The sequence below is a fragment of the Garra rufa genome, chromosome 7 (genome assembly GCF_049309525.1).
Source record: "Garra rufa chromosome 7, GarRuf1.0, whole genome shotgun sequence".
Classification (NCBI taxonomy): Eukaryota; Metazoa; Chordata; class Actinopteri; order Cypriniformes; family Cyprinidae; genus Garra; species Garra rufa.
Genome location: NC_133367.1, coordinates 17,206,873 through 17,224,009, shown reverse-complemented (window position 1 = coordinate 17,224,009; position 17,137 = coordinate 17,206,873). Strand labels below are relative to the sequence as shown.

The 17,137-nt window shown below is 37.1% G+C and overlaps 2 protein-coding genes across 2 annotated transcripts in view; one reads left to right on the top strand and one right to left on the bottom strand.

Moving 5' to 3' along the window:
* The first annotated feature begins 7,224 nt into the window (after positions 1-7,224).
* On the top strand, positions 7,225-7,677 carry LOC141337824 (ribonuclease-like 3). Its single transcript, XM_073843412.1, has one exon. The coding sequence runs from the start codon at positions 7,225-7,227 to the stop codon at positions 7,675-7,677; it is 453 nt and encodes a 150-aa protein (XP_073699513.1).
* A 3,249-nt stretch (positions 7,678-10,926) lies between these two features.
* Positions 10,927-17,137, bottom strand: part of LOC141338014 (uncharacterized) — a 9,824-nt gene continuing 3,613 nt past the window's right edge. Inside the window, exons 3-4 of the mRNA XM_073843586.1 lie at positions 11,542-11,877; positions 10,927-10,931 (exon numbers count right to left, since the gene is read on the bottom strand). Of these exons, the coding sequence (XP_073699687.1) occupies positions 10,927-10,931; positions 11,542-11,877 (341 nt within the window). The remainder of the gene's footprint in view (positions 10,932-11,541; positions 11,878-17,137) is intronic.

Below are 17,137 nucleotides of genomic sequence, written 5' to 3'. Positions count from 1 at the left end.
GTTCCTCTCGAGGAGAGGACCCACAGAGATGCACGATTGCAGTAGTGCTTTCCTTCCTGCAAGAGAAGTTGGAGCGCAGGCTGTCCCCTTCAACTCTTAAAGTGTACGTTGCTGTCATTGCAGCGTACCATGATGCAGTAGATGGATCATCCCTGGGAAAGCACCAAATCATCGTGAGGTTCCTGCAGGGCGCGAGGAGGATTAACCCTCCCAGACCGCGCCTTGTACCCTCTTGGGACCTCTCCGTCACCCTCCGCGGCCTACGGGAGGCCCCCTTTGAGCCACTTGCATCAGTTGAGCTGAAATTTCTGTCTCTCAAGACAGCGCTCCTGACTGCCCTGGCCTCCATCAAGAGGGTAGGGGACCTACAAGCCTTCTCTGTCAGCAAAATGTGCCTTGAGTTCGGGCCCGGAGATTCTCACATCATCCTGAGACCGGTTATGTGCCCAAGGTTCCCACCACGCCCTTCCACGATCAGGTGGTGAACCTTCAAGCTCTGCCCCCGGAGGATGCAGACCCAGCTTCTGCGCTGCTCTGCCCTGTTCGTGCTCTGCGCTTATACGTAGACCGTACTCGGCACTTCAGACGCACCGAGCAGCTCTTTGTCTGCTTCGGAGGTCAGCAGAAAGGGAATGCTATCTCCAAACAGAGGTTGGCCCATTGGGTGGTAGATGCCATCTCCCTGTCTTATCTATATCAGGGAGAGCCATGCCCCTTAGGTGTTCATGCCCACTCCACTAGGAGTGTTGCTTCATCCTATGCGTTGGCTCATGGCACCTCACTAGCAGATATCTGTAGAGCTGCGGGCTCGGCGACACGTAATACCTTCGCTAGGTTCTACAACCTCCGCGTAGAGGCCGTATCCTCCCGTGTCTTAACATAAGACTTAAGCGAGCGTGCGAGAGGATGGCTGGTATCGGCTTGCTGTGCCATTCCCGCGTCCGCCTGCCAGCACGTAGGGTTGTGTGTAATGCGGCGTCAGGGTTGTGGCCTTTTCCATGGGTCTGGTTCCCAATGAAACGTCGAAGTGATTCGACTGAAGGGGAATGTCTAGGTTACGTACGTATCCCTCGTTCCCTGAAGGAGGGAACGGAGACGTTACATTCCCCTGCCACGACCTGATGTCGCGCTGACGCCGGCTCGATCGGCTCTTCAGCGAAAGCCTAACTGAGTGGTGTGCGCCACCATCTTATATACCCACATGTACGGGGGCGTGGCCGGCACACACGTCCATTCGCCAATTTTCAATTGGCCTTTTGAATAAGGCTCAGAGATGATTGGTCTCTCAAGCGAGATTCCAATGTAACGTCTCCGTTCCCTCCTTAAGGGAACGAGGGTTACGTACGTAACCTAGACGTTATTTTTATATAAAGTGTGTATATCCGCTTCTTAAAGCGCCTTCTGGTGTTCAAAATAAAGCACCATGTCTGAAACAATAATAATTGGGTTATCTGGTGCTTTTTTATTGCTCAAAAGAGCAAATCTTAAACTACAGTCCAAGAAGATTTTTTATCCTGTGTCTGCCTCTGGTGGATATCATTAGCATTTTGGCCTTCAAGAAGGTACTGTAAAGTTGTTTTGTATTGGATATTTTTTATATTAAATGGCATGTCATCACAAACTAGCAACATATGATTTACCTTGTTCAGAATATGCAAATAAAACATAACTTTAAAAGTTACTATGGTATTTTTTTTTTTATAATTGTTTTAAGAAAAAAAAAATGAAAACTCAAAATGGCAATTCAAACAAGGGCAATCAAAGTTACAACATTTAACATAGCCTTTATTGTTAATACATTCATTTAAACACTGAACATAACTTGTTTCAGCAAAGTGTTTCACCAACTTCAAAATAATCATTACATTTTAAGATCATTAAGGCTGATTTGCTTCTGCTTTTGCTCGACACATTAAAAGCCATGCTATTTACAGCTGATCCAAAAACATTCTTAAATCACGATACATTTCCTTGAAAATTAACAAGATAAACAGCCGGTTCCTCCTCCTCACAGCAAATAAATTTAGATCAGTTGGTTAGTTTAATCATTATCCTGTAAAGAAAACACACACACACACACACACACACACACACACACACACACACACACACACACACACACACACACACACACACACACACACACACACATATTGACAAATGGTAAAAGTTATCAGAATTGATGTTTCATTTACACAAACATGTAAATGAATTGTGTATGTGTATGTGTTTACCTTTCCTGTTTCAGAAAGGTGTTAATGAGCAGCACTTCATTAATTACATTATTGTTGTAATTCTTATATTGCACACAGGACTTATATTTCTTATATCTCTTATATTTCTCAGGAAATAGAAAAGAGATATCTGTGTGTCTGAAAATGTAATTAATATTTTGTGTGAAAAGAAATGTTGTGTTCTTGAAATATATTTATTTATATTTATTATTTTATATCTTGTTATACCAATAAAATTTTGTGTGAAAAGAAGTGCTGTGTTTTTGAAATACATTTAAATTTGTTATTTTAAGACTTCTTAGTATGACATTTTATCTAGATTTAAGATTTATTTTATGTTTAGATGCACATTTTGCTAATTTAAGTTAATAGAGACAAATAAATCAATAAGATTTATAAATTTACATAAATTAGTCAAACTTTATTATTATTATTATTATTATTATTATTATTATTATTATTATTATTATTATTATTATTATTATTATTATTATTATTATTTGTAAGTGGCCACTAGAGGTCGCTAGAGGTAATTTAGTCACAGTCAGGTTATTCATGTGACAGGGTTGGTGGCTGTTTAACCCAGGAACCTGCATAGTTGCTCTTTACTTTCACCTGTTTGATTTCTCTCTTCTAAGAAGTTCAGTGACACATGTAAGTTATAATTCAGGTTGTGCACTACTGATGCTGGTCACTGTATTGTTGTTTTTAGTTGCATCAACATTTGTCTTCTTTGTGTGCTGTTTAGCCTAGAGACCACAAAGCCAGCAGCTAATATATAAGGCAGCAAGTTTAAAGTTTGCACCCTTGGTGAGCGGAGCGAGGTGTGTATTTTTTTAGTTCCATGTTTAATAGATGAATACCCCTTAATTATATAAGATGTCTACATTTATTGTTTCTGAATATAGTTTGTGTCTTGTATCAAAGGGTTTCATATGTTAATAAACAAATTATTGTTCATGTTTTGTTATTCTAAATGGCTTTAAGGATCATTTAATGTGTATGACTTACATACAAATGTTTTATGACGCACTGTAAAAGGTTTGAGGATTTTTTTGTACATTTGTGTTATGCCAAAGGTTTGTTTACCAGCTATTTGTGTGTTTACCTCTAGTTTTCACGGTGCTCATGCTGCTTACAGAAGAATAAAATTAATTGCACCCGTTAGAGACTCTCTGCCTGATGTTTAAGAAGCCAAGGGCTGCTACATTATTATTATTATTATTATTATTATTATTATTATTATTATTATTATTTATTACATAATTAATTGGATTATTTAAATTTGTTCATAAAAACAGACAGGTTAATGCGGTGACCAAAAATTGAAGTGGGGGGCACAGATAGTAAGCTTTCACATTGCTTGCTAAGTCTAGAAATTTACATAATCATCAAGTAAGGATTCATCCTAATAAAGAGAAAATAATATGACAAGTATTAGAAACACACACACGTTTAAGGGTGAGTAATGTTCTTATCAAGTATTTATGTAGGTATTTACGGTGGGACATAGAACTACACATTATATTAGTTGAAAATAAAGCATTATAAAAAAACTATTTACGTAATTCCGTTTGTAACAGAAATGATACTATGCTTAAAATAACCAATCATAATCTTGATGCCAGTATCTTGCGCATCAAAACAAGCATTTACTTCCATTATGGTTAAACTCGCACTAGCATTAACATCCACTTGGTGGCGCTTGATAGTGTGTCAAGCTCCGCCCATTAGATCCAGCGAGGTGGAGCTGGAGCTCTAGCTCCTCCCATTTGGCTCTGCAGCGAGCACCACTTGGCGCATTTGTAAGCTTATGACAGCCACAGACTAATAAATTACCCCACAGATTCAACACGAAACTCTTGCTAAAACAGAATAAAGTTCATAATTATGCTGAGGCTTTGTAGTTTAATACAATGTGTAGCAAAGCAAAGGCTTACATGATCAAAAATACAATTCAACATGAAATTTCAGTTCAAACCTGGCCAAAAATAATCAAACCAATTGTACTATACAGCAATATATGGGCACCCCTAAAACCCCTAAATTTCTATAAATTTGTGGGGGAATTAAAAATATGCATACACAAATTTGTAAATGCATCTTAAAGGAAAACAGAGCAACCCCAAACAGTTCATGCAGAGCTGAATTAGGACAATACCCATTATTAATTAGTATTTAAAAAAAACCTCCATGAAATTCTACCAGCACCTAAAATGCAATGATCCAAGCTCATACCAGGCTAAAGCTCTGCAGTGGCAAGAGCAGAACCTGCACATGAGCGCCTTTTACAGCTGGTACTGAAATTACACCCAAACCAGAACAGCACAATCCGGCCTAACCAAATTATAAAATTACAAAAACAATATTACATCAACATTTGGATAGACACTACTAAATTACAAAAGAAGATGGAGTATTTACACCTGAAAATTATACCCTGCAGAATACCTGACCTGTAAAATGACACAAATTGAGAAAGACACTACAAAATACAAACTGCATGAACACTGTCTGGCTGTAGAGATGGGGCAGCACAGACAGAGATGGTAGCCGTGAGAACACAGTGTTCACGATGTTCACAAGACTGAGATACAGAAAACATTGCATGTTTCCGTTTGGAGAGTCAGTGGCTGCTTTGCAAAATATCATTAGACTGACTATGATGTAAGAATAACTGATAAGTGGCATTGCTGATTCCAGTACTTTGATAAATGACGAGTTGAAAACAAGTTCAGTAGGAAGTCAGAAAGAGTTGTATATATTTTATTATTATTATTATTATTATTATTATTATTATTATTATTATTATTATTATTATTATTATTATTGTTTATTTATTTATTTATTTAATAAATTTTATGTACAGGTGTGATATAGGTAATAAAAAAAAATAGGAATAGAAGAAGATTTAGGGATGTAGTGTTCTGATGTCTGATTTTGTAGCTGACCCAAACCAGACAATTATTGAAGTGGACAGGACAGACTCAGTGACGGCTGAGTCAAACTGTGGGAGCAGCTCTTGTTGGGCCTTTTTAACAACTGAGTCGATGTAAGTGTCAGACTTCAGGTCCTGTGAGATGGTGGTGGCCAGGAATCCTGTTATCTTCGGTTTCTTTGGGATGGGACAGGAACTTCGCACAGCTCCAGTAATCTGTTGAAGATCTGTGAAAAGATGGTCAGCACAGGTTTTCAAACAGGCTGGTGTGTCACAGCCTGTGCCTGGTGCTTTCCATTTTTTCTGCTTCTGGAAGACCCAAAGCACATCATTTTTACTGATCTGTAGTGCAGAGCCACTCCTGGACATGTTGATGGTTGTGTAGAGAGATGGTCAGAATGGGTGTGGGATGTTAGACTGGGAGTTTAAAATCTACAATAAAACTCAGGTCTTCAGCAAGGTGTCCATTAGCTTCAGTGCTATCTTTCAATGATTTTAAAGGCACAATATGTAATTTTTCAGCTTTAAAAATAGCAAAAATCACTATATCTATGTTATATATATATTTTTTTAGTTGTGTACTTACATTATCCCGACAGTTTCCACGAACTTTCAAATCCGGATAAATTTATAGTTTAATACGAAGACAAGGGGCGCTTCTTTATTTCCGTTTTGTCGTCCGTCTATGGCGTAATATAACCTTTGACCACTCTTTTTTCTCTAACATCCTACGGAACCCGGCGGAACCGCCAAATACAAAGGGGATTAGAAGCAAAGAAGAGATGAAGAAGAAAAAGTAGTAGCTAGTCTTGATCGATACTATTATATTTTATATTTATATTGTTTATATTAGTATTTATACCTCAATCAATAGCATAGTTATGGATCATGATTATGCTTTGCGTGCACGTTCTGTGAAGAGCAAACATACGGGTGAAATAAATGAGAAGGTTTAAAAAATATTAAAAATAAAGATTAAAAATATTACTGTTTTACTGTAATGTAAATGCAGACTTGGTGAGCATAAGCAACTTCTTTCTAAAGCATTTAAAAAAAAATCCTACCAACACAAACTTTTAAACAGTAGTGTATCTATTTGACGTGCATTTTCATCTGAAAATGTATTTTTGAGCATTTGGTTCAAATGCAAATTTCAAAATGATGTGCTCTTTAACAGATTCTGTGTTCAGTGAACATGTTTTCTGCTGGAGATGCTATATGGCTGGTTGTCATTGACAATGACAACAACTCACATGAGCCTACGCTCTTTCCCCACGTCATCAAAGTATGTCTTTCGTTATTATTTTGATTGAGTGACTCCTGGTGGCCAAAAATCCCATACTGTAGCTTTAAGTAACCTTTTTCTGGGGCTTTACTTTCGACTTTTCTTGTGCAAGATTGCCCTTGGGTAATTTTTGGTTGTTATGTGCACATCACAGACATACCTACGGACAAAACAAGAACTAGACCTTGGACACACTGGTACACCCTCATGAAAATTGGGACTTAGCGCACACACACGTACATGCATTTTTTTTTTCTTATTTCTTAACATCCATATAGGGTAATTTTAGACCTCTGAGTACTTTGATTGGATGCCCAGTACATCCTATATGCTGCTGTATGAATCTGTAGTATAAATATGACCCATCTTCCCTAACCTGGAGTGTTATGGTAGCACACTAGCTCTCTGTGTCTGCTTGATCACGCACTGCAACTGGTCTACACCACAGTTGATGACTACTAGCATCGAGACAGCTGTTGATTACTGCAAAGCCTCCAGGCAAAAGAAGACAACTATTAGAACAGGTATTAATTTACCCAGAACAACAAGGTAAGAACTTTAGAAATTTCCTTAGCAATTATAAGATATACATGAATTTGTCTTGGTGCAGATGGAAAAGAAAGACAAAGGAGCTGTTTATGTTCAAAAACATGCACAACTGGGTTAAAGTAAAGTAACTAAGATATGTGCAAATAAAAACAAACAGCTTTTTTTTTAAGTCAAATGTCAGTAAAAGGTGTTCTGATGTTTGTTTTGTTCACCAGGTCATGGAGATTCATCAGTCTGCTGTGATTGTGCTGCTGGTCTTGGCTGCTTCTTTTACTGCTAATGGTCAACCAGATGATGTCAAGCCCCGTTATAAAAATTTCCTTAATCAGCATCTTGGTCCTCATGTGAGTAAGAATGATTGTGATAAAGAAATCAGAAAGAGAAACATCACTGCCTCTGGAACTGCAAATGGCTGCAAAGAAGTCAATACCTTCATACAAGCAAATAAGAAAAACATTAACGTAGTTTGTGGAGAAGGAGGAACTCCACAGGGTAGAAATCTGTTTAAGAGCAACCAGCCTTTTCCTGTGGTCACCTGTAAATTACAAAGTGGACAGAGACACCCAAATTGCCAATATAGCAGGAAGAAGTCCACCTCTTCCCGTTATATTGTTTTGGGGTGTGATCGAGGATGGCCTGTACATTACGAGGAAGGCGTTATAAATGTATAGATGACAGGCTGAATTGAGCCTTACAAAGTTTTGCTAATCATTTGTTCACTTCTTTTTCTGCCTTTCTTTGTTTTCAAGATGTTTTAAAAAACAAAATCTGCAGCTCTTCTTGCATGTCTCTGTGTGTAATTGTACTAATTATGTGCACTCTGTTTAGCATAAAACAAAATAAGGCAGTAGTGAATGTGCAAAAACAGTTGAGGGAAGAAAGACAAAGATGTTTATTCTACCTGTCTGTAATACTCAATAAAACTTTTCTACTACCTTTAAACTCATTTGCTTGATTCTTGCATCTCAACAACACTAATTTGTTCAAATTAATAAATATCCATGAACTTATTTAGTCTTAATAACCAGTGTTGGATTAGTTACAAAATTGCATTACTTTGTAAAAGAGTTTCTAATTGCATTACTTAATTACTTGTTATGGTGTTGTGTCACATTTGCGTTACTTTTTCTCATGAGCGCTGGGATTGTTTGTTTTTAATATATAAAAAAAAAAATTAACATTTTTGTAAATTTGAAAACCCTTCACATCAAAAGTGAAATTAATAAGCCTCAGGCTGAAGGAAATGGACATTCAAAACTGTACAGTAGAGGGTGCAGCTCTAACAAACCTTTCAATAGGACAGAGAGCAAAGTTCAACACTAGTCAAAAAAAAAAAACACAAATGCTATGCTTATCTAAATTAATTTGTTGATTATTATGTTTGAATTGGATCAAAGATCAGGAAAAAAAAGACATTGGTTGAAAAATAGGATTATATATAATATTCTATATGTAACCCTTGGCTGTAGGATATTAAAATAAAAGCCGACTACGCCACCTAGGTTATTACCCAGGAAAATATAAGGAAACTATTAATTAACACAAAAGTTACAACGAAATGAAGGACCCTGCTGGTTCGTTTTGATTCAAGACAGAGACGTGACATACAAAAAAATACACATTAATTCACACCATGGTTTACTTAATATTAAAAAGACAGTCTTAAAATGGTCTCATCACAATTACCAATTAAATACCCACAGTCACAAAGAGACCGCAATAAATAACACCATCACATAGGGGACACTCCACACGGCAAATCAGTGTATAAAGATGAGTAAAGCAAGTGAAAAATCAAACCAATACAAACTCCCCGTCCGTTCAGCGTCAATATTACAGCCCATCCGTTCACCTGTGAACATACACATCGACCAAGATACCTTCACAGGAAACAAGCTGAAAGAATCACTTAAGTTCACAATGTCACGTAATGATCAACTGAATATCTATAAACGTTAAAGTTCCACTCTTTCTTCATGCCGGCAATATTCACATTTCCCTGTGCCATACCTATTTTCAGTAATGTTTCATTTAATCCCGTGTGTCCAAACCGAAGCCTTGATATTATTGTCTCTTCTCGCCTATTCCTCCCTGTACACCTTATTTCTCCCACTCTCCTTTGAATCTTATGAAACCGTCGTCCTTTCCTATTTTCTTCCCATTGTTGTTGCCATTGTTTCTTAAATTTATTTTTAATAATATTTTTTGTTCCTCTAATAATAACTGTAAAATCAGTTTGAGTATTTTTAGTAACTTCCTTTGCTATTTTATCTGCTATTTCATTTCCCTTATTTCATATGTATTCAACGTCATTACTTGCCACCAATGAGATGAGTTGTGGGAGTTACCTTATCTCGACATTATTCACTTACCTACAACCAATGAGAAGGCATGTGGGCGGGGTGACACGTGCAGCCCCGCCCCAGATTCAGCCCCGCCTCGATCTGCAGGCTGCAGACAGGGGCTTCTCGAAAAAAATGTGGAAAAGAAAAATTCATTCTGTGTCACAAGGGGTGCTTTAAGAGCGCTGAAATTTAAGGTTTCCCTAGTAACGGCTGTATACAAATCAGCATTAATGCTGTTTTATCAGGCAATAAATGAAAATGACAATGACATGTTTCTGAGGACAGTCGGTTCCCTTCAGATACATTCATATAAAGACATCAGTGCCGTGTTTGGACTTTTAATGACATCATTGCCTTTTGAAGTTTAATCCAGCCCTATCGCGATTCTCGTCTTTCCGTCCCCAAATGTACGACCTCCTAAATTATAATTAAGTATTTTCTTATACTATTTAACATATTTAAAACTTTTTATGGCCTTAAATTTGATACAACTAAATTGAGGAGTTTTCAAGGACCAGCAGGTGTTCTCTACTTTATGATAGCCCATTGGGCAGCCGGTGAAACATTTTGGTAGCCCGACTGGAAAACACAATAGCCCCGGGACGTCGGGCTAGCGATTTTGCAAACACTGCATTACATAAAAAAAATTAAAAAAATAAAATAAAATAATAAAAAAAGACCAGAAGCAAGGTGCCCTTGACAGACCTTTGACAGAAGGGCACTTTGGGCGTCTGAGCAAAAGGGGCAGGTGCTCGAGCACACCCTTACACACCCACAAACCCCCCCCCCCCCCCCACGTGCCTGTAACTGTTAGTTAAGTCGATGCTGCTGGTCACCTTTGAGAGACACACAGTCTTGAGAGAGGTAATTCATGCACTTAATATCTCTCTCCCTCTCTCTCTCTGTCCGTCTGCTTGTCTGTCGATCTGTCTAAACTCCATTATTAACTGCAATAGTTTGCTATTAACAGCTCAAGCGCCATTACTAGGTCTAAAATGACGTTTTGAAACTAGCAACGAAGCTGTTGGATGAGCTACGTAAGAAATGAATCCTACTCACAGTAGCATTTTAAGGATAAAAACGGGACGAATGTCTTGAAATATATCATCTCATGTATTGAGGTGTGAATAATTGACTTCGTTCTGTAGAATTCTACGAAAATAGCCACCTCGGGTGTGCTTTATTTTCTAAGAATTATACGGCCCGTCGTCAGTTAGTCCTTATACAATTGTTTTAAGAGAAAAAGAGGGAAAAAATTAACTTAACATGGCAATCCAAACAAGGACAATCAAAGTTACAACATTCAACATAGCCTTTATTGTTAATACATCCATTTAAACACTGAACATACTTACTTCATTCAGCAAAGTGTTTCACACCAACTTCAAAATAAATCATTCAATTTTAAGATCATTACGGCAGATTTGCTTCTGCTTTTGCTCGACATAGCCATGCTATTCACAGCTGATCCAGAAACATTCTTAAACCAGGATTCATTTGCTTGCAAAGTAACAAGATAAACAGCCGGTTCCTCCTCCTCAAAGCATTTCAATTTTGATCAGGTGGCTAGTTTAATCATCCTGTAAACAAAAACACATATTCACAAATGGTAAAAGTAATGAGGATTGATGTTTCATCAACAAAAACAAACTAGAGAAATGGAGTTGTGTTAACTGTGTTAATGTTATTAATTTCAAAACCACATATGACAAAATATGAGCTATTGGTAATTGCTTTCTTACAGAAGTTGTGTTGTTTTTAAGTTAGTGGATCAACAGAAAACCGCCACAGCCAAATAAACCATTCAGCAGAACACAACCAACAACAATTCCTATTACAGCAGCTGGGGACAAACCTGAAACTGGAACAGAACATGACTGACAGTCATTATTACTAAAAAATGGCAGATAATTGAACCAGTATTTAACAATATCTTTGAACCATATTATATGATATTGATTTTACTGATAAATGGCAACATCTGTTTTAGGATCAGCAGTTAAAATGGCATCACATCACTATAAGAGCTCAAGCAATTATTTTTCATAGGAAAACTGTAATAGTGTGCATTTTCATGTTAATAACATCAGTCAAAATGTTCAAAATAATCAGTCCACAAGAAACAATAAAAAATAATGTTCTTTTTTTAATTCTCAAAGGGATGCATTAATGACTGAATTACATACTCACCATCGAGAGTAACAGTGATACCAAAATCCCTAATGATGCTGAATCTCCTGTTGATGATCTGTAGTTTATAATCTCCAGAGTCTGTGGTTCTGATGTTTGTGATGGTCAGAGATCCAGTCTGAGGATTCATCTTCAGTCTGTTTCTGAATCTTATATCACACTGAACATATGTACAGATAGTACTCTGATCTGCAGTGATTTCAGCGATGAGAATGTTATTGAAATACCATTTCAAGGTATGATTCGGGTTTATCATTACACCAGAATCTAAAGTGACAAATTCACCCTCTTTTACTGACTTTCTCTTTATTTCATCTTGTTCAGCAGCAGAAGCACCTGGAAGACAAACAACAGCTGCTGGAAGATCTTTTACGGGGAAAAAAGAACTACACAACATGAAAGACCTGCCAACATGAATGTGATTTTTTTCACTTTTTCAATTCTTTTGATCTAGAGAGAAACATTTTGGTTTGTGATCAAACACATTTTACATCCATATATATATAAATATATATATATATATATATATATATATATATATATATATATACATATCCATATATATATACAACCCAACATGACTGGACAAGTTGTCTGTTATGTCATATAGTGCGAGAGAGCCGATCTGCCACACAAACGCGCATCTAACGTGTGCTGAGTGCTATAATTTGTGGTTTCGGTAAAGAAGCTTGTGTCATCTTAAAGTTTTATATCCAGTCTCCACCAGAGCCGCTCCCTCCCATCAGTTTTGTGTTCAGCCAAAGTCCCTCTAAGGCAAGACATGTCACTCGGCAGTGTGGAAATCGGGAAACATCAAATTCTCCAAAACTGTTCACCAAGCTTGCGATTAAATTTCATATTTTAAATCACCAAATAACTCCGACAAGAACAGCTTGACTCCCGTTGCACCTTCATACACGCAACATTAACGCTATGTAAGCTGCTATGTGAACAAGAGATTTCAAGAATTACACCTGTAAGTAAATGCGGTTGCCAATCCTTGTGAACGTGCCATTAGCAGCTTGAAGACGATTTATTTTTAAATCGAAACAAACCGTTTAATTACGTGAAGTGAGATTCTACAAATAAGCAATGTTTGTAAAGCCAATGAAAATAATTATGAAAATCGTTGTAAAAAAATCACTATATATAAACTTCATTCAAACATTAATTAATGACTCACCATTGACAGTAACATTGAAGATTTGTTCACTCTTGCTGCTGCTGGTGATCTGTAGTTCATATAGTCCAGAGTCTGTGGTTGTAGTGTTTGTGATAGTCAGAGATCCAGTCTGATTTACCTTCAGTCTGTTTCCAAATCTCTCTTTACTCTCTTTATCTGTATAGATAGTATGATTCTTAGTAAGATTTCAGCTATTTGAGTTTGATTGAAATACCACTTAATATCATCTTGTTTATTTGTTTCAACATAAATCAGAGTGACTGAATCTTCCTCCATCAAAGACACTGACACTTCATCTGAATCAACAACAGACACACCTGATGAAAAAAAAAGTAAGCCAATATGTGAATTTATAATCTAACACATGCAAAACAAACAGCAGATGAACATCATGGATTCACATAATCACTCATCAGACAAACATACATGAGTATGTATACATAATGAATATACCCCGTACACACCATTTAAGTATATGTGAGATTAATGTATATATATATACACACACACACATACACACACACCACCCTAACCATAGGCCCATCATGAGCCCTAATCCTATTTTTAAATAATCCTTAAAAATGAAAGATCTTACCATTGTTGATAAAAAACAAGATTACTGCCAGTAATTTAAGGAAATGCTTCATTTTCACCACTTTTCCCTCAAAAATGAGCGCTCTGTGCTTCTGCTCAGATGGTGAAGCAGTGATTTCACTAGCTAAAAGTGAAACTTCTAATCTGTAGCCCCTATGGAATTTATAGTGATGATGTAAAGAACTGAAACTGCCTGTTGTTGTCTAATATTACAGCTATTTTACCCTTGAACATTAACCACCTGGTTGAGGGAAGCATAACAAACACAGGGAGGCCACATGTAATATATACATACATATATACATACAGTCAAGCCTGAAATTATTCATACTTCTCAGCTTTTATTTACATTTGAACAAAAAGTGGCATGTCCAAAATTTATTCATACCCTTTGCAAGCTGTCACAGTCTATGGGAAAATCCAAAGTTCAATACCATTTCAAATAGTCCAAGCTCTTCTAAAGCATCCTAATTACCCTGATTTATTGGGAACAGCCCTTTAATCAACTCAACAGGTGAAAAACAGAACCTCTCGGCAGTTGGTTTGTAGACACTCATGGCTAAGACAAAGGAGCTCACTGAGGTTCTGTGGCTGCTTAAGTTGCTGTTTTGAAGTTCCAGTGGCTACAGTGAAAAGTTATTATTAAAAAATACAAGACGTTCCGCACTGTGAAAAATCTCAGAGGAAGTGGTTGGAAGCCAAAAGTGACTAGCCAAGAGGATAATGAGAGAGGTAAAAAAGGATCCAAGGATCACCACCAAGGCCATCACCGCCACAGTCCAACACCGCTGGGTTCAACGGACGGAGACCAAGGAGAACAGCACTTTTGCAGGCACACAAAAGCCTGCTTGGCCTTCGCAAATGCTCATTTGGACAAAGAAGACTAGTCTGCTGTTTTATTGTCATATGAAACAAAAATGTAATTGTTTGGCCACAATGATGTAGCCTTCATTTGGCGTAAAAACAGGAGAAGCCTTCAACCCTAACACCATCCCCACTGTCAAACATGGTGGTGGGAACCTAATGTTTTGGGGGTTATTTTGGTGGGAACCTAATGTTTTGGGGGTTCCCCGGGCGCCGCAGCAATGGCTGCCCACTGCTCCGGGTGTGTGTTCACGGTGTGTGTGTGTGTGTTCACAACTGTGTGTGTGCACTCGGATGGGTTAAATGCAGAGCACAAATTCCTAGTATGGGTCACCATACTTGGCCTCACTTCACCTCCTTTCCTTTCCTTTCCTTTCTTTATTTTTCAGTTGGTGGACCAGGGAACCTAATCACAGTAAACAGCACCATGAAAAAGGACCAATACATCAAAAGTGTCAACAACAACAACAACAGGCAGTCTGCAGAGAAACTTGGCCTTGGGCACCAGTCGATTTTTCAGCATGACAACGACCCAAAACACATAGCTAAATTGGTGTAGAAATGGTTAGCAGACAAAAACATTACCGTTTTGCAGTGGCCCAGTCAGAGCCCTGACTTCAATCCAATTGAGAATTGAGGGATCAGGGTGATGCAAGGAGACCCTCCAACCTGAAAGAGTTTGAGCTAATCGCTAAAGATGAATGGGCCAGTGGAGACATGCAAAAAGCTGGTCAGCAAATATAGGAAGCGTTTGGTTGCTGTAATAGCAAACAAAATAAATAAATAAAGGCTGTTCTTTCTGGACACGCCATTTTTTGTTCAAATGTAAATAAAAGGTGAGAAATATTTGTTCAATAATATATTTTATTATTATATATCAACCAATAAAAATCGTTAAAAACATATAACATTGACTAGTTTTGTTTTGTTTTTCTCACTGTTGGACCTTCAGTCTGTTTCCAAATCTCTCTTTACCATGTTTATCTGTAAATACTTGTGATTTCCAATGTTGAGTGTAATCAAAATACCATTTAATATATAATCTTATTTTTTCGACATAAATGACAATAAATCAACAATTAATCATAACATAAAGTTAAAAGTGAAACTAGTATTCTATAGCCCCTATGGAAAATATAATAATGAAGTGAAAGAAAGACCTTGTTGCTCAATTCATCACAGTAACCCACAGCACCTGTCGCTTGACTGTCAGCAAACACAGAGAGATAAACAGATGGTGACATCCAAATAATAAACAGATGGTGACATCCAAACTGTGATGAACTGAGCAACAAGGTCTTTCTTTCACTTTCATTACTATATTTTCCATAGGGGCTATAGAATACTAGTTTCACTTTTAACTTTATGTTATGATTTATTCGCTGCCCACTGCTCTTGGTGTGTGTGCACTTGGATGGGTTAAATGCAGAGCAAAAAATCTGTTTTGTTTTGTTTTTCCTTTTTTCTTGTTTGTTTGCAGGAGCCAGTGAGTGGATAGAGTGATATCTGATAACCAGGAAATAGAGTGCAGTACGCAAATAACAACGTGTTGCCAATCGATCATCACATTACAGAAGGTCACAGGACATAACTATATTAATCTTGCTATAGTGAAGATAGTGCATCAGTATTGAAATCATTTATAATAACTCAGTTGTTACGTCCCTTTTTGTTTTATTTCTCTGTTTTGGGAAGTGTTTTGTGTATTTCTGTGCAGGACGAAGCTGATTGGCTCCTGTAGCCTAATTGATGCCACACCCTGCCTGGTCAGCTGACTCCCTGCTGCCTATAAAGACTCCACCCTCACTTCCTGCTGGAGCTCTGATAGCTCTGATAGCTCGTTTGCTTGTTCCTTCGCCCTTGCTGTTAGCTAGTCACCTGTGTTAGTAAGATTGAGAATCTGTGTGTGAATATTTGAGTGTGTAACAGAGTGAGTTTGGTTGTTTAGTGTTTGCTTGTTGTTAGTGTTCTTAGCCCTTCTTGTAATTCTGACTTCTGCCTGTTTTTCTCTGATTCTGGATTGCCCTTACTGGATTTGACTGCTGATCTTATAATAATTGTAGACAGTATTATTGGGGAGGTAGGGAGACCGACGCCATTTTTGTTTGATTCTTTTATTGACTGTTTTTCTGTACAGGGAGTTAGGGAAGTGATTTGTATTTTCTTTTCTTTTCTTTTGTAAATAGGTAATTTAGAGGTATTCAATTGTTAGTTATTTTTGTTTGTTATTTTGGCCTGGTCGGCTCCTGAAGACAAAATTCCCCGTCTGTATTGTAAATTTCATTATTTTCATTAAAACATTGTTAATTTATTTACTTCGTCCTTGCACTCTTTCATGTTGCACCCCCACCCTAGACGGGGGCGTAACACAGTTCAATATTATCTTAGTTATTTATGTACCACAAAAAAAATAAATAAATAAATAAAATAAATTAGATACAAATAATACAGCCATTGTGAACAAGCCATGTTTTTATAATTATTTATCACATAAACACACAAATCATGTCCTTGTTTCTGAAATTGTGTTTAATAGATTTTACTTCAAGAGACTTTTCTCTTGGCTGATGCAAAGGCAAGGAACCCAGAAAGAAAAAAAAACCATCTAAAAATATTCTTCCTAGAGTGCAAAATACACCATATTTGTCATGACAAAAACAGCTTATTAAAAATAAACTTTAGTGTTACGACAACTATGACATTCATTTTAACTTCATATTTGGTTTAAATCTATAGCTTTTGAGAGCAGTTTAGCATATTAGCTTTGAAACTTCAATGACATTTCTGAAAACATTTACATGAAATAAATAATAATCATGATACACCTCATGATACATCTATATTGAGCACCAGACGAAAAGACCAACCCAAAAACAGGAACAAGAGAACACAAGTGTTGCCAGAAGTAAGAAAGACAGAGAAAATAAATTAATAAATTTAAAAAAGCTGATATAG

What these genes read in the sequence shown, in the direction of transcription:
- LOC141337824 (XM_073843412.1), top strand. Translation starts at nt 7,225, where the DNA reads ATGGAGATTCATCAGTCTGCTGTGATTGTGCTGCTGGTCTTGGCTGCT.